The 19253-nt window shown below is 36.3% G+C and overlaps 1 protein-coding gene across 2 annotated transcripts in view; it reads right to left on the reverse strand.

Annotated features, from left to right (window-relative positions):
- PTPN2 (protein tyrosine phosphatase non-receptor type 2) overlaps nt 1-19253 on the reverse strand; it is an 82969-nt gene that overhangs the window by 49184 nt on the left and 14532 nt on the right. For both annotated transcript variants that reach the window (XM_045527810.1, XM_045527809.1), the window contains exon 2: nt 11646-11736. In XM_045527810.1, coding sequence (XP_045383766.1) covers nt 11646-11736 — 91 coding nt within the window. The remainder of the gene's footprint in view (nt 1-11645; nt 11737-19253) is intronic.

Consider the following 19253-nt stretch of genomic DNA (forward strand, 5'->3'; position numbering starts at 1 on the left):
GCCCCTTGGTGGTCACACCCTTCCCCACCCCAGCTCTAACCACTTACCCACTGAGGGACATGTGGGTTGTTTCCAATTTGGGGCTATTACAAGCTGCTAAGAACATTCATGTACATATTTTTATGTGGACATAACGCTGCCTTTCTCTGGGATAAATGCCCAGGAGTGCAACTGCTGGGTCATATACGATAACTGTATGTTCAGTTTTTTAAGAAACTGACAAACTATTTTCCAGAGTGGCTACACCATTTGATATTCCTAACAGCCAGGAATACCAAACTGTATGAGATCCAGTTTCTCTGCATTCTTAGAGTATTGTGGTCTCTACATTTTAGCTGTTCTAGTAGATGTCTAGTGATACCCCACCACCATTATTTTATTTTGCATTTTCCTAATGGTTAATGATATTTTTCATATGCTCATGTGCTTATCTACCATCTGTGATCATATCTTTTGCCCATTTTCTAACTGGAGTGATTTTTACTGTTAATTTTCTTTCTTTTTTTTTTTTTGCCCAGAGAATGTCTACCATAGAACACTGTTAAACTTTGAGAGTTCTACATATATTCCAGATATAAGTTCTTTGTTAGATATGTGGTTTACATTTTCTCCCAGTCTGTATTCATCTTTTCATTTTCTTTTCTTTTTTTTTTTTGAGACAGCATCTCACTCTGTTGCCTGGGCTAGAGTGCAGTAGTGTCGTCACAGCTCACTGCAGCCTTAAACTCCTGGGTTCAAGCAGTCTTCTTGCCTCAGCCTCCCAAGTAGCTAGGACTACAGGCACACACCACCATGCCCAGCTAGTTTTTCTATTTTTTTTTTTTAGAGACCAGGTCTTGCCTTATTGCTCAGGTTGATCTCAAACTCCTGGTCTCAAGTGATCCTCCCACCTTAGCCTCCCAAAGTGCTAGGATTGCAGGTCTAAGCCACTGCACAGGACCTCATCTTTTCATTCTCTTAACAGGATCTCTAGCAGAGCAAAAATTTTTAATCATAATTAAGTGTAATTTATTAATTTTTTTAAATTTTATGGATTGTGCTTTTGATATCATTTCTAAGAACCTTTCATCTAGCCTTAGATACTGAATTTTCTCCAGTTTTCTTCTGAAAGCTTTGTATTTTACATTTATGATCCATCTTAAGTTAACTTTTGTATAAGGTGTGAGATTTAGGTAGAGACTCCTTTTTTGGGGCTGTGAATGTCCTATCTTTCTTCCATTAAATTGTTTTGCACCTTTCTCAAAAATCAGTTTGCCATACTTTTATGAGTCTGTTTCTGGATTCCATTCCATTGACTTATGTGTCTATCCCTCTGCCAACAGTCTTGATTACTGGAGGTACACAGGAAGTCTTAATATCAGGTACAGTGATGCCTCTATTTTTCTTTTTCAAAATCATTTTAGCCCTTTTGTAGTTCCTTTGCCTTCCCACATAGATTTTAAAATAAGCTTGTTTATATCTACAAAAATTTTTCCTGAAATTTTGATAGAAATTGTGTTAAATCTATAGAAAAATTTGGGGAGAACTGACATCTTCACTATGCTGAGTCTTCCAATCCATGAACACGGTAGTTTCTCCACTTATTTAGATCATCCTTTTATCAGTATTTTGGTGCTTTCAACATACAGGTTCTATACATATTTTCTTAGATTTGTCCCAGAATGTTTCATTTTCTTAGACCAATTATAAACACTGTGTTTTTAATCCTGGTTTCCATGTGTTCACTGGTAATATACAGAAATACAATTGGTTTTTCTTGGGGGGGGGGACAATTATTTTTGTATGCTGATCTTGTATACAGCAACTTGGCTTAACTCACTTATTAGTTCTAGGAAGGTTTGGGGGCAGATTCCTTGGGATTTTCTACATAGACTATCAATCATGTCATCTGCAAATAGGGACAGTTTTATTTCTTCCTTTCCAATCTGTATGCCTTTTATTTCCTTTTCTTAACTCTGTGTGCTAAGATTCAGTACTCCAATATATTTTTTAAAATTCATATGTTGAATTTAAAAACTACAGAGAAATTCCAAGAGAAGCACAAAGAACTTTTTCCCAAATCAAGATGCAAATTGTTAACAGAATACCTCATTACCCAAGTATTGTTTATGTGCATTTTATACAATGACACAGCATTGTATAAACCACAAAATTAACAGTGATGCTTACTGACCCAGACCCCATTCAAGTTTCACCAACTGTCCCAATAATGTCCTTAAAATATCCAAAAAAGGATCCAATCTATAATAACACATTGCATTTAGATATCATATTTCTTTAGTCCCTTTCAATCCAGAACCATTCTCCAGTCTTTCCTACTCTTTTTTAACCTTTTGAAGACCATATGTCAGTTGTTGTACAGTGTCTCTCCATGTGAGTTGTCTGGTATTTCTCCACAAATGAGCTCAGTGTGTATTTTTCACAGGTTCATCAGAGTGATCCTCTGTGCTCCTTGCACCTTGTCAGGTGGTTCAGGATTTTGATGTGTCCCATTATTGGTCACTTGTTTAAGGTTAGTGTAGGCCAGACTTCTCCACTGTATAATGTTCCCCTCTTTGTATTTAATAAATATTTCGTAAAGGGATACTTTAAGATTACATAAACACCTCGTTCCTCATCAAATTTTCACTCACCAAGTTTAGCATCCATTTTAACATTTATTAGTTGGCAACCTATACAAAGGTAGAACTTCCCCTATTTATTTGTTTCTTTATGTCAATATAGGTTCATGGATTCCTATTTTATTCAATAGGTTATAATCATTATTTATTTTGATGCTCAAATTAGCCCAGATTTGGGCCAGCAGATTTAAGCTGGCTTTTGTGTCCTTCTGACATGCCTTCATCATTTTTTGAGCATGTCCTTATGTTCTGGCACTACAAGACATTCCACGCTATTCTTATATTTTCCCTGTCCTAGCCCTGGATTCAGCCATTTCTTCAAGGAGCCCTATTTTCCTCTTAGTGGAGAATAAAATTTGGATATCAAAAGCTAAGCATGCCCAATGATAATACGGTGTCACTGCTCCCAAACTTTCTCAGTGGACAGAGCTGGGGAATATATGTATGTATGCACACATTTACATTCATATCTATCTGTGTATCCATATTCACTGAAAACCATGCAGCTACATGCTGATACACTAATGCTAATCCAACACTACAGGGCTCACTCTGGCTTTTCCCCACTCTTCACACACAGGCCCCCCTTCAAGGACGTCACCACCCTTACTTACATGCCTTCCACATGTGGGTCCCCAACCCCAAGAGCTTTTAGACTGAATTATTCAGGCAGACAGAAGGGGAAGCTTAATGATACCTTTAAACTTCCTTTACTAACCTATTATTCAGAGATAACAAAAATTATGCACAATTTTTTTTTAATATCAGTCCACAAAAAAAGGCTGTACCTGTTAAGGAATTAACTGTGTAAGAAGAAAGGTGAATGGGGGAAGGAGGAGAAAGGGACAAACAGGGGCAAGAAATGAAGCATACAAGAAATATTTCAAAATCATCTGATGCAGTCCTATATAATTCATTCACAAATATTCTCTAGAAGGTCTCTGATAATGAGAAAACCACTTACAATAATGAGTGCACTAGTTCAGAGGGTTAGTTTGTATATTTAAACAGCTCTTAGGAGTAAGAAAGATCAGCTTATACTGACATGAAATTCACCAATGGTATTATTCACTCATGAACACCCTAGTTCTGTTTTGGGTTTAACACAGGATAATGAATTTCTTTTTCCACATAAAAGGACAAGTATCTAAAGTCAGCCATCAATCTGCTCTGTTTAGGTTTCCTCTTTTCCTGTCTAATCAATTCTAGCTTCTTCACTAAGACTTCCAGTTCTTATTCCTTGGAAACACTCCAATGCATCAATGGCCTGTAGAAATAAATTATTAAAAGCACAAATCCAAAGACCAAAGTCGTAACAGTTAATGAGAAAACCTTTAAGTAAAAAAACTGTCAAGAATAGATTTTGAGGCTGGGCGTGGTGGCTCACGCCTGCAATCCTAGCACTCTGGGAGGCCGAGGCGGGAGGATCGCTGGAGATCAGGAGTCTGAGGTTGCTGTGAGCGAGGCTGATGCCACGGCACTCTAGCCCAGGCAACAGAGTGAGACTCTGTCTCAAAAAAAAAAAAAAAAGAATAAATTTTGAGAATGTAAAGTACTAAACTAACAAACAGTTTTTATTTTCAAACTTTAGAAGGGATATCAGCAAATATTTACTTAATATTACAGTTACCATAAAATTTATGTTAAATCTATACTTATGCTGATAACTATTATAAAACAGTTTTTATTTAATCTTCTCACTAAGAAGGGTAACAACTACTTTCTTGTAATGTATAAATGTTTCTTTTAATATTTGAAAGTCTATTGTCTTATAATTCTGAGACTACCAAAATGTTTCTTAATTTTTCGATTTGTCTGCACATTTTCAGGGATTTATCTGTGAAGAAAATCACAGCATGTATAATTGTGGTGGTTTTGAAACATATTCATAATTCTTTGATGCTTCTTCCAACAATCCATAGAATATTAATCCTCTCCCCTTGAATACGGAAGGCCTTAATGACTCAGTCCTAACAGACAAAATGTGGTGGAAGTTATGTATAACTTCTGAGCCCAGGTCACAAAAGGCAACAAAGGCAGGTATGATAGTTCACACCTGTAATCCCAGCACTTTTGGAGGCCGAGGTGGGAGGATTGATAGGGCCAGGAATTCAAGAGTCTGGGCAATATAGCAAGACCTCATCTCTACAGAAAATTAAAAATTAGCCAGGCATGGTAATGTGCACCTGTAGTCTCCTCTATTCGGGAGGCTGAGGCAGGAGGATCCCTTGAGTCCAGGGGTTTAAGGCTGCAGCGAGCTATGTTGCTCCAGCCTGGGTGACAGAGTGAGACCCCTGACCCTGTCTCTTAAAAAAAGGGGGGCGGGCAATACAGCTTGTGCCTGGCTTTTTAAGAATGCTCACCCTTGAAACTTAGCTGCCATGTTGTGGTGAACTCCAGGACACATGGAGATGCCATGTGTAAGTGTTCCAGCTGACAGCCCCAGTTGAGGTCATAGTCAACAACAGAGTGAAGAAGACTTCCAGGTGACTCCAGCCCCAGCTGAACTACAACTGAACAAAAGACCTTGAGCAAAAATCACCTCTCTGAGCCCTGACCGCCCCCCCCAGATTTGTGAACATAATAAATAATTTTTATTGTTTTAAGCCACTGTTTTGGGGTGGTTTGTTATATAGCAACAGACAAAATGACACGTTCCTTTCTTTCTAATCCTTATGCCTTTTATTTCTTATTCCTGCTTACTATACTGGCTCAGATCAAAAACATAATATTAAGTAGAAGTGGTACCAGTGGGCATCCTTATTCTATCACGTCATCATTAAGAGTGATGTTGTAGATATCTATATCTTATTTTAGGTTACAGAAGTTCTCTTCTATTTCTAGTTTTGCTACATGTAGTTTTTATTAATCACCAGCAAGAACATACTTCAAATAATGTTTCTGTATCAACTGAGATAATTATATGGCTTTTTCTCCTTTACTTTGTTACTGTGAATTGTATTTATGAGATTTTCTATGAAGCCACCCTTATATTCCTAAAATAAAGTTAACATGGACATGACATAGTATCTTTTTGATATATTGCTGTATTCAGTTTGCTAAACTTTTGTTAGGATTTTTACACCTATATTCACGAGGAAGATAGGCTTGGAACTTTTCATTCCTGTTAATGAACGGTTTGGCTATCAAAGTTCCATAATGGCCTCACAGAAAGAAATGGGAGTATTCTCTCTTTTTTCCTATTATCTTGGAGAATTTGCTTCATTATAAAATACACCTACAAAACCAACTGGCCCAGTTAATTTCTTTAACTGTAACAGGACTTTTCAGACTCTCTACTGCTACGTGAGTCAGTTTTGATAAACTGTATTTTTCTAGGAATCTGTTCCATTTCTCCTAAATGATCACATTTATTACCATAAAATTGTTTGCAGTATTCAATTCACTTAATTCCTTTTACATCTGTGTTTATGTTCCCCTTTTTCTCTTAATATTGTTTATACACATCCTCTCTCTGATTGTTCTTGCTCAATCTTGCCAGAGCTTAGTAGTCTTATGAAGGAACTAACATTTGGTTTTCCTGGTTCTTTGTATTGTAACTTTTATTCCTATTTCTGGTCTTTGTTTTAAATTATTTCCTTACTGCTTTGTGCTTATTCTGTTATTTTTTACTCTAAATTAGGTTAGACAGCATAACATTTGTTTGTTATATAAACATTTAGAGCAATATATTTTCTTGGCAGTATTGTTTTTGCTGCTTTATGCAAGTTTTGGTAAGTAGCTAAGTTTAAGTTTCCATTATGACTTTGTCTTGACCTCCATATTATTTAGCAATGTTAAAATTTCCAAATTTATGGAATTTTTATCTTATTAGTAACTGATTATTTGCATTAAGATCAGAGAAGATGGCCTGTAATAAAGCAATTCTTAAATTTCAAGATTTACTTTATAGCCTAGTTGATGGTCCTTTTTTTCTTTTTACAAATAGTCCGTGTAAGTCCTATAAGAATGTGCATTTTCTAATTGTTGGATATAGGATTCTCTATATTTTTCTTATTAACAGTGTTGTACAAATATTCTTCTTCTTCTTCTTTTTTTTTTTTAAGAGACAGGTTTTCACTCTGTCACCCAGACTGGAGTGCAGCGGCACAATCATTGCTCCCTGTAGCCTCAAAGTCCTGGGCTCAAGCCATCCTCCCACCTTAGCATCACAGGTAGCTAAGATTGTAAGTGCACACCACCACACACCACATCCAGCTAATTTTTAAATTTTTCTGTAGAGATACTATGTTGCCCAGGCTGGTCTCCAACTGCTAACTAGCCTCAAGGGATCCTCTTGCCTCAGCCTTCAAAAGTGCTGGGATTACAGACATTAGCCACGGTGCCTGGCCTGATCTACTTTACAAATACTTTGTCTTCTTAAGAAGCCCATGAACATGGACTTGTCAATTTCTCCCCATAATTCTATTCATCTTTACTTAATACATGTTGAGGCTACTTTATTAGCTGCATACAAATCTCAAGGCTAACATCAACATTTAAATTCAAAGTAGCTATGCCATTTGCTGAGATCATTGAGGGGGAGGCAGGAAGCCTAGAAGTTTTTCTTACTTCTTCCATAGCCAGTAACTCATGTAAAAAAGATATTTATTGAGAATCTTCTTGTTTTGTAGCAACAACAAACTATGGACTATATAACTTGACATACTACTAGAACCATAAGTCTGTGTTAATTTCCTTCAAAATCTGGCTGTTTCACATGGATGAACCTTGAGGATATTACGTCAAGGGACATAAGCCAATCACAAAAAGACAAAACTGCATGATTCCACTTATATATTTGGTATCTAAACTAATCAAACTCTTAGAAAGTAGAATGGTGGTTGCCAGAGGCTGGGGAGCCAGCCGGGGGAGAAGAAAATGCTGGAGAATTGTTATTCAAGGTGTACAGTCATGCAAGATGGAAAAGTTCTAGAAATCTGTTGTATAACAATGCACACACAGTTAACAATACTGTAATGTACACCTAAATTGCTAGAAGGGTAAATTTGTGTTATGTACTTTTTACCATGCCCTGCCAATACAGAAATTGACTGTCCAGTGAAAAGAGATGACAGTTCACTAAACTACTGCTGGCACTTCCTTTTAGAACAAATAGTAAACTGGGATTTCTACCTGTACATCAAACAATGAGGAAGATTTCAAAATTTGGCAATAGTCTCTAATAATATAAAGACATTCCCAAAGTGACCATTAAAACCTACTTGTCTCTTTTCAAACAAGCAAGTTCTAGCCCATCTCGTCTATGCTGTCTCACAGCTAACTGAGGCAACTCTGGGTTGTGGCAATTCTAGGACAATTGTGGATTTCTTCAAATTCTTTCTATTTCAAAATCGGCTTTTTCCTTTAAGTTTCTCATATTCAGACTTCTAAATGTAGTTTCCACATGTCAGTCTGAGGACTGATGCCAAAGTGGGTTTAAAAGAATCATGTAAGAAGACTGTTTAAAAATACAGATTTCCAGACCCCCTAAATCCAAACTTAGAAAAGAAAGATCTGGGACTCTGAATTTTTTAAAAAATTATTTTTCCATTCCCTTTTATCTGACAGGCTACCATTCATTCTCTCAAAGGCCATCCCTGACTCCTTACGCAGAGCTAAGTGCCTCTTCTCAGCTCCAATACACTGTCATATCTAACAGTATCTATAACATAATTATATATTTATCTCCTCAACTATACTGTAAATTGTTAGAGGACAAAGCATATATGCATCATTGTAGTCTCAGCACACAGCATAGCATCAGACATACAGCTAGTTTCCTGAAATGTTTTCTGAACCAAACCAACAACTGTAAAGTATCTATTATGTACAGAAACACAAGTTTAAATGATATGATGACTACCAGTCAGAAAAGGTGTATCAGTATCATTCCAGGAGCTTTTTTTTTTTTTTTGAGACAGAGTCTCGCTTTGTTGCCTGGGCTAGAGTGAGTGCTATGGCGTCAGCCTAGCTCACAGCAACCTCAAACTCCTGGGCTTAAGCGATCCTCCTGCCTCAGCCTCCCGAGTAGCTGGGACTACAGGCATGTGCCACCATGCCCGACTAATTTTTTCTATATATATTTTAGTTGGCCAGATCATTTCTTTCTATTTTTAGTAAAGACGGGGTCTCACTCCTGCTCAGGCTGGTCTCGAACTCCTGACCTTGAGCGATCCACCCGCCTCGGCCTCCCAGAGTGCTAGGATTACAGGCGTGAGCCACCGCGCCTGGCCCCCCAGGAGCTTTTAAAAAACACACATTCCTGGGCTCACCTGGACTTAGTGAAAAAGAACCACCATCTACCATCTATCTCCATGAACTCCTCTATTCGATGAGACTACCACGCATGGGAAAGTAGTTGTAGAGTTGATATTTGTAGAAGGGGACTTTGATTGAAATGGGTCAAAAGGAGGAAAGGAGAAGAATATTTCAAAAAGGGAATGACATATTTGAAGACACTAAGGTGTTTGAAAACAGTCACAATAAAACTCCAAGTAATTCAGTTTTCCTGAAATGAATAATTTATAGGAAAATGGCTAGAAAAAATTTAGAGGTGTGTTCCCAAAAGGTCTAGTATCACAATGCTAAAAAAGTTTAATTTTTTCATAAAAAGTTGTAGAGCACTATTGGAGGGGGGAGAGGAAAACAGACTTGCATTATACAAAGATTACTCTGGATACTATGACAATGGATTGAAGCAGGAATGGAAGGGATGCAAAATGAAAAGTTTCTTAAAAAATTAAAGGCAACAAAGCAAGATGTACAACCAGAAAATACTCTCTTCAAAACTCATGTTAACAGTGTTAACACTAGAGAATTATTCTCTGTAGTTCAGTGATTCTCAGGCAGTGATTCTGAGGGGATAAAGGAGCGCCTCAGTGTCAGAGCTACTGCCCACACCCCCATTCCCTGAACACACCCGCCACAACTGCTGATGTGATGAGCCCCAAGTGTGAGAGGAAGTCTGTCCTATCCTCAAGGTTCAACTGAAGAAAAGTAGAAAACAACTCTTCTAGCTACTTATCTTTACAAATACTTCTAACAGGTAAGAAAAAAAGTACTTAAGAGAAACATAATATTTAATAGTAATTTATAATAAACACGAAATATTTTAAGAGATTGTTTCTCATTTGATTTGCCCAAAATCAGCCAATACATTTTTCATGGAAATGCACTTTGTTGACAAAGAAAAATATTCTATTCATATAAGAATAAAAGTATGGATTTTTTCCCTAGTAACTGATGGATTTTCAGTGGTATACACAAACCCTAAACACCTACAATCAAGGATTATGATGTATTATATATAAAGGTATACAGTGTGAGGCCCTGAACAGAGTGAAATTATTCAACCTTTACAGGAGGACGTTGGCATGCCAGCACCGTACCCTACAGGGGTGGGAGGGAAGCAAAAACCTGAATGTGATATTTGATGTTGTTTAAGTCTCTACTGACAAGTAACCCTAAAGAGAAAACCTATATTAAGCCCCTACTAAAATCAAACAAGGGGAAGCATGCTGAAGTAGGAAGGCAGCCCAATTTAATATATGAATGAGCCATACTTATCAGAACAAAAAGTAAAATCACCTCATGATGAACACATTTAAAAACCCTAGTATGATTGTTTACAAAATTTTATATGCGGGGGTGTGTACATCATGATCTAAATGTCCAGCTACAGGGGAACTGTTATATAAAAGAATGATATATAACCATCCTCATTAGTATAGTGGTTAGTAATATATTAAAAAAAGAAAAAAAGGGCTAGACATAGTGGCTCATGCCCATAATCCCAGCACTTTGGGAGACTGAGGCAGGAGGACCACTTGAAGCCAGGAGTTTGAGACTAGCCTGGGCAACATGGCAAGACCCCATCTCTACAAAGAAATTTTTAAAAAGCTGGGCATGGTGGCGTATGCCTGTAGTCCTAGCTACTTAGGAGGCTGAGGCAGGAGGATCACTTCAGCTGAAGCATTTGAGGTTGCAGTGCTCTATGATCATGCCACTGCATTCCAGCCTGGGCAACAGAGCGACACCCTGTCTTTAAAAACATTTAAAAAGAACAAAACAAAACAAACAAAAAAAGAATAGTATATCCAAAGTCACTGTCAAAGCCATTAAAAATTGTGTTTTTAAGAGGAAAATGTTTACAATATCTTGCTAAGTAGGAAAAGACCTACAAATTACTATGTGCAAGCTTCTAAGCTAGGCACAGTCATATATACTCCCAGCATTTTGGGAGGCCCAGGCAGAAGGATTGCTTGAGACCAGGAGTTCTAGAGCAGCCTAGGCAACATAGAGACACCCTGTCTTGAAAAAAAATTTAAAAATTAGCTGGGCATGATGGTGTATGCCTGTTGTCCCAGCTACTCAGGAGGCTGAAGTGGGAGGATCATCTGAGCCCAAGAATTTGAGGCTGCAGGGAGCTATGATGGTATTAATGCTGGAGTAACAGAGGAAAAAAAATTTTTTAAAGATTCTAAATTTGAATATATGTATGTGTTTATTCAGAAAAACACCCAAAGAATATAAATCCAAAAGTTATTATTTGTTTTTAAATCATGAGTTATTTTTCCTTACACTTTTCTATGTTTTACAAGTTTTCTGGTGAGTATATACTACTTTTGTAATTTGGGGAAGAAACCAAACTTCACCAATAAATATTTTAAACATTATTTATAAAGGCAATAGAATAATATGAAAAGGAAATATATATACGTATATATTACATACACATATATGATTACAATTAAAGAAAAAAAATTATGCATAAGAAAAAAAGGATGATTGGGAAATACATCAAAATAATGGTACTTGTGTTTGAAAGATGAAATAATTACGGGTAATTATTTTTTCCTAGTCTGTGCTTTGAAATTTTTCTTCAAAGAATGTGTATTATGTAACTAGAAAAAGAATTATCACATTTATCAACCCTGACCCCAAACCTTCTTTTACACGGTATCCTGCCTCCTAAAACAAACCAAAAAATATACACATGCACACAAACCCACAAGTACTTACATGGGCTTACATCTCTGTATCTGTTTCGATTTCTGTTTTCTGGAAACTTGGCCACTCTATGAGGATAGTCATGGGACTCATTTCGAATTTCCTTAAAATAACAAAAATATATTTTAATATCCTCTTTTTTTAATACTGCTCTTAAATTTTATACAGCAAAACATATTTTCCCAGCCAGTATAAAATAAAATGTATTAATCCCTTATGATATGCCAAGTACTATGCAAAAGCACATTGTCTATATAGCCTCATTTAATCCTCACAATACTAACAAATGATTCTCCTCTCATTTTATGTGTAAGGGACAACAGGCTTTACAGGCTTTCAGAGGTTAAACAATCCACCAAAGGTCATAAAGCTCAAAAGTGGCAGCTCCCAGGACTAAACCAAGATCCTTCAGACCCTGAAGTCTTGTGCTCTTGATCTGTTTATTTACTGCTAATTAGGCTCTCTATTCAACAGCTATAAGCAAGCATGAACACCTTATGTGGCAGAACGAATGCAATGGAGGTATCTAAGGTTAGCTGCATCATATTCAAATTCTGATTAAAACTCTTATAACGTCAATCTAAATTGTAGAATTTCTACCTTAAAATTCTGACCTATTTCTTCACCTTTCTGCCATATAATTCTTACTTTATTTTGAAAAACTCTAATTACACCATAAAACCAATACACCCAAACTGAATATCCAAAGTTTTTACCGATGTATAAGTGAATGAAATGTTAACAATACTTTTGCAAGATGTAAAACACTGTTATTAGCCTGCAGTCTGGAAGAAGAATTTAATTTTATTCTTTCCAAATAGAGAGTGAATTGATTTAATACCATTTATTGATTTTTTTGCATTTATCAGTAACACCTGCCTTATCTTAAACCAAGTTTCCACACATGTTGGGTCTGTTTCCAGGTTCTCATTCTATTTCACACACAGACTCATTTGTTTACTCTTGAGCAGTACGAAACTTTAGTTACTCCAGCTTTGTCATACGTATCTGGAAAGGCATGGTGTCCCCTATTTATTCTGTCCATTTGCATTGTAGTTCACAATATTTTAATTCACTTTATAATTTTCTTCATAAAGATATGCTAAAGGCTAGCATAAATGTACACTAAAAGTTTATTCTTGGAAACCTTATAGGCTTTGTTACTATTCTACATCGGATTTTTTTTTTTTTTTTAATCTACTGGTCATTACTACTTGTGTTACGAAAGATAATGATTTCTTGTTAGGGAGAAGAGTGTAGGACTTCCTCTATTATACCAGCCCTTCCCGACTTCTGTCATACACATACACCCATTTACCAGTTAAGTCCATCTGTCAGTTGCTAGTTCCTATTTTTAGACTAGAAAAACACATTGGTGTATACCATAACAAATGGTTACTGATGTTGCAAAAGAGGGGAGCCCCAAGTAGATAGGAGGGAAGAGAATTAAAATTTACAAAACACAATAGCACAGACAAGTCCTTGGGGTTAAGAAATATTATCCGTTCATAACATATTTTATTCTCTCAGCTAATAATAAAAAGAACTCCTGAAGTGAGCCTGTTCTCAAATCTCCAATGTTACCATTTGTTCTCCTTTAATTTCAGTGAATTTAGCAAGAAAAGAAACACCAATATTTTAAAAAGCAGCTCCCAGAGATGCATACTAGCTGCCTTATTCCAATATCCCCTCTTTCTTACTAAAGGCATATGATTTTATTTTCTGACTACAATAAACCCAACTAAAAACCTATTCTTCTCAGCCTCCTTTACAGCTAAGAGTGGTACCGTGACACCGTCTGGCCAATGGGAATAAGCAGAAATCACTGGGTTGGGTTGTAAGAAAACATTTATAAAGAGGACTGGCCCAGTGAACCCTTGTCCCTCTCACTTCCGCCTGCCTGGTATGGTTTGATATCCAGAGGGTGAGAGCCAGGAAAAGACAGGAGCCATCCTGTGACCACAGGTAAAAAGCACATTCCAAGGAAGGCTAAGCAGAAATAGGGGACTGCATCTATGGAACCACAGTAACAGCCCTGAACTCTTATCTCCAGAATTCTTGTCACATGAGAAACATCATAAACCCTCATTTGTTAAATCAGCTACTGCTTGATTTTCTTTCCTATGCAGCTAAATCAGATCTCTAACTAATATACATGGCATAACCAAATTTCAACAATAACTACATCTAACACTGATGAGGCATTTTCAATAATATCCAAGACACAAAAATAGGTAATTTTATAAGCACATTGTATAAGCAATACATAGTGTTTGTCCAAATGGCACTGGGAAAGCAGACAGCTGGGCTATTTGCTAGATCTATGATATATGGCAAAATCAGCTCTACTTATGTTCTGGTGCTAAAACTTTTCCCTTCTATAGCAAAGAGAACACATAAACAGCAGACCTAAAATTGTACCTAGAATGTTTCCCATCAGTAGTAAAACCTGTTAATGCAGGGTTTCTCAGCCTCAGCTCTACTGGCATTTTGGGCTGGATAACTTTGTGCTGTGAGGGTTGTCCTGTGCATTGCAGTGTGTTTAGCAGCAGCATCCCTGGCCACTACCCATGAGATGTCACTGGCACCCCTCCCTCCAGCTGTAACAATCAAAAATCTCTCCAGACATTGCCAAATATCCCTGGATAGCAAAATCTACCACAAACATTCTCCCACCAACACACAGTTGAGAACCACTGTTCTAATCTAATATCAAACCATATCTTTAATTAAAGCTAAATGTAAATGGAAAGGATCTTTGTTTTAAACTGTAATTTAACCAAAAATTTTAAATTCAATTTCTTTTTAATATGATTTTTGCTCAAAAAAGGAATCAAGTCATTAGTTACTTCTTTCTTAGTGGCAATGGTCCAAAATGTAGGCAACTCATAGCACAAAGATATCTTTCACAGAGTTATTTATAATGTTGAAAGACCAGAAGTAATCTAATGACAAAGAAAAGATTGGCTGAAAAAATCATGGTCTATTAAATTGAATATTATGCAGCCATTTAAAAAGCAGAGCCTCATGTCATGTAGAAGCATAACCTGACAATCTCTTGGAAAGATAACCTATGATAAATAAGAATAATAACTCAGTAAATGGAATCGAGCCATTATATGCTACTTGGTAGAAAAATTCACTTAGCTCCTTTGCTGTATTTGAAATTTATATAAACATGTAGATTGGCTATATTAAGACTGCCCAGTACCTCCTTTTCCAAAGAAGTCTAATTCTGGGAACATTATGGAATGATCCACTCCAATGAATAGCTTGTCTCCAGGCCAATGATTCTAACTTTAAATTCTGAACATATCTTACTTTCAATGTATCTACTTTCTTGTTATTTCACCTAAAATTTTCACATACATAACATTTAATCCCTCTTGAAATTATTTTGATATATGGCTAGAAGTAAGGAACTAAACTGACTCTACTATAGAAACAATTTCACTGGGCTCAAATAATGCTGGACTGAAAGACATTTTCTTATCCATCCAGCTAGTCTTCATTTCATAAGCAGTGATTGTGCCTACATGGTATTATTAATATTTAAGAATTTAGGGATTCTCAAAAATCTCAGGACTTATGCTTAAATTCCAAAAGTGTACTTCAAATAAAGTCATCAGCATAATTTCAGTTTTTCATTGCAACAATTCTTATATGAAGGTCACAGAATTCAGAGGTCCTTTCTTAAACATTCACAGAATCCTGAGAACTTGGTTATAGGATGGTCTTTAAAAGAAACTCATCCAGGAAGATTTATCTCAATAGTGTTGTTTTTTTTTTCTCTCCAAAAGGCAAAAGCTTTAAAAAGAAAAAAAGCAATGCTCAGTACTAAAGCTAACCAAGTCTACCCTGTGATCAAGGAAAAAAGTGCATAAGTCCACCAAAAAAGACACGTGTTTATAATGGATTAATTCATAATACAAAACCTGGAGAAAAAAACTAAAATGTGCACGAACATGGATAAACTGTAGAATAGTCACACACTGGAATATCACACAGCAATGTGAAAAGAACAATCCTACTGCTACATGCAGCAACAAGGATGAACTAACTTCACAGACAAACTATGGAACAAAAAGAAGCCAGACACAAGAGAGAACACACTTGGGAATTTCCATGTATATGAACAAGGAGCAAAATTATTCAATGGTGACAAAAGTTAGAATAGTGGTTACCTCTAGGAAAGGGCATGAGGGAGCCTCTGTGGTGTGGTACATGTTTATATTTTGATTCGGGTGGTGATTATATAGATGTATATGTTGTAAGAATTCATTCAGCTATTTGCTTACAATTTGTGCACTTTGCCTATGTTATGCCTCAAAAAAATAAAGGTTAAAATGGTGTAGCTACTTTGGAAAACAAATGCTTAAAAAAGAGCACGTGAACAAGCTATTCTACTCCAAGGCACAGACTCAAGAGAAATGAACACATATGTGTACAAAAAAACCTGTATCCAAATATTCATAACACCACTATTCATAATAGCAAAAAGTAAACAAAACCTAAATGTCCATTAACTAATGAATGGATAAACAAAATGTGGTATGTATCTATACAATGGAATCTTATTTATCTATAAGAAGAAATGAAGTACTGATACACACAACACACAGACAAAACTTGAAAACATTATGCTAAGTAAAAGAAACCAGACACAAAAGACCACATATTGTATGATTCTGGTTACATAAAATGACAGAACAGGCAAATCCAGTGACAGAAAGTAGATTAATGAGAGAGCCAGGGTGAAGGTGGGAATGGGGAATAACTATTAATGTGTACACAGTCTCTCTTTGGGGCATTGAAAATATTCTAAAACTAAGATTTGTTTGCACAACTGTGAATACACTAAAACTCACTAAACTGTACCCTTTAAATATTTTTATGGTGTGACATACATCTCCATAAAGCAGAAAAAAATTATGGAGTTGAAGTGGATGCTTTGGTAAAATACTCTATTTCTTTGCTTTTGGATGCTTTCTAGTCTATGGTTCAACAAAAATAAAAAGATAATATTAACAAAAACAAAACAGGTCATCATTCTACAAAATAAGGCTAGCATCCTATGCTCCCATCACACCTACATAACCAGATTCACTTGGCTTCTTCATGTGATGAAGACTTAAAAACTTCACAATGCCAGCTGCAGTGGCTCATGCCTATAATCCCAGCACTTCACTTTCTTATACAATCTTCTTAACCATGATGGGCTAAACTTTCATTCATCTAGCCTTACCAATAAAATATTCTCTTAAACATAAAATTTCCAGATAACTGATATTTTTTGAAGTGCAAAATATTTAAATTTTAGTAGAAATATTTCTAAAGTGCATTACATATTTGTCTTCTGAAACAAAAATATACTGAGCATAATTTAACCTTTTCATGAGTCATCACACACATTATTAATAATTTAATGTGCTGTAAGACAAGTATAGATAGCCTCAGGGGATTGTTCAAGTAAATACAGCTCTTTATATTAAGTAGCCAAAGTGCTTTGAGTTTTTATATGTGATTTACTTGGAGAGAAAAAAAGTATTTTTACTTTTTAATAAACTAATAAATATTCATTGTCAGAACTCAGGACTCTATAGATCAGCCAAAAAGAAAATTAATAGAGTCTACTACCACATAATTCAGAGATAACCTAAATTGTGTGGACTCTTTAGTTTATGGATAAGTTGGTATAAATAAACATATACTTCAATTTTTTAAAAAACATGGGACTACACAGGCATATTAATTATATACCTGCTTTAATTTCTTAAAATATCATATCATAGATATATTTTCCTGTTAATACATTACCGTCATCATCTTTAATGACTACTGTCTTTGTCTGTGACCTGCTCTAACAAAATATCTTAGACTTATAAACAACAGAAATTTACTTCTCACAGTTGTGGGGCTGGGAAGTCCAAGATCAAAGCACCAGCAGATTTGGTGTCTGGTGAGGGCTTGCTCTACTCAAAAGATGGTGTCTTCTTGTTGAGTCCCTTCCATGGTAGAAGGGGAAGCAGATTCCCTCAAGGATCTTTTATAAGGATAATAATTCCATTCGTGAGGGCAGAGCCTCATGACTTAATGACCTCCCAAAGGCCCCCTCCTCTTAATACTATTATATTGGGGATTTAGGTCTCAACATGTGAATTTTGGGGGGACACACACATTTAGACCATGGCAACTATGAAATACAAAACCTTTTGTTATAGGATACATCATTTATTTTACCCAACTCCCCAGAGCAGATTTCTAAAATTTCACAAGTATTAAAAACAATGTGATACGATTATATACACTTTTCAAAGTATTTCTTGATAACCCTCTAAAAATGGAACTCCTGCTCAGGCTTGGTGGCTCACGCCTGTAATCCTAGCACTCTGGGAGGCCGAGGCGGGAGGACCGCTTAAGGTCAGGAGTTCGAGACCAGCCTGAGCAAGAGCAAGACCCTGTCTCTACGAAAAATAGAAAGAAATGATCTGGACAACTAAAAATATATAGAAAACATTAGCTGGGCATGGTGGCACATGCCTGTAGTCCCAGCTACTCAGGAGGCTTAGGCAAGACGATTGCTTGAGCCCAGGAGTTTGAGGTTGCTGTGAGCTAGGCTGACACCATGGCACTCTAGCCAGGGCAACAGAGCGAGACTCTGTCTCCAAAAAAAAAAAAAAAATGGAACTCCTGGATCTAGAGCCTATTTTGCCAATACTTCTCAAGAAAGATTGAAAATGAGGTTTTGTCTCACACTCAATAATATCAGAACTAAGGTCCTCTTTTTCTTGTCTTCACATGTTGTCTAGATTTTTCTGTACTGCTTACTCTTTCAGATGAACCTTAAATATAAACTCTCTTTAGAGCAACATTTTTTAAAAAATTACATTATAGATAAGGAGAACTGGCATTTTTCAACAGGAACCGGGGTTGTTTCTCCATTTATTTAATATTTAAGTCTTCCTTGTCACTTAGTAGAGTTTGCTTTTTTTTTTTTTTTCTTTTTTCTGAGACAGGATCTTGCTCTGTCATCCAGGCTGGAGTGCAGTGGCACCATCACACCTCACTGCAGCCTCAAAATCCTGGGCTCAAGTGATCCTCCTGCCTCAGCCTCTCAAGTAACTGGGACTACAGGTGCCCAACACTGTGCCCAGATGATTTTTTTTTTTTAAAGATGGGGTCTGGCTATGTTGCCCAGGCTGGTCTTAAACTCTTGGCTTCAAGTGATCCTCCCACAGTGTTAGGATTACAGGTGTGAGCCATCATGCCTGGCCTGCTTTTTAAAAAGTAAATCCTATATGTTTCTTGTTAAGCTTATTCTTAAGTATTTAAAGTTTTTGTTGCTATTTTAACTGATGCCAATATAATTATGTTTTTCTCCTTTAATCAATTACGGTGAATTATGTATCTCCAGGCATTTTATGTCAGAGAAGGTAAATCTGATGCTAATCTGATTTGTTCTTTCTAATGATAACTTGTTTAAAGGCAACCAAAACAGCTGGGAAAAAAAATGTAAAGATAATTTGTTTTTCTACCTTACAGGGTTTTTCCTTTATGCTGAATATTTAGAAAATCCATCAGGATGCATCTGGATTTTTTTTTTTTTTTTTTTACACGAAG

The sequence above is a fragment of the Lemur catta genome, chromosome 16, assembly GCF_020740605.2.
Source record: "Lemur catta isolate mLemCat1 chromosome 16, mLemCat1.pri, whole genome shotgun sequence".
NCBI classification, from domain to species: Eukaryota; Metazoa; Chordata; class Mammalia; order Primates; family Lemuridae; genus Lemur; species Lemur catta.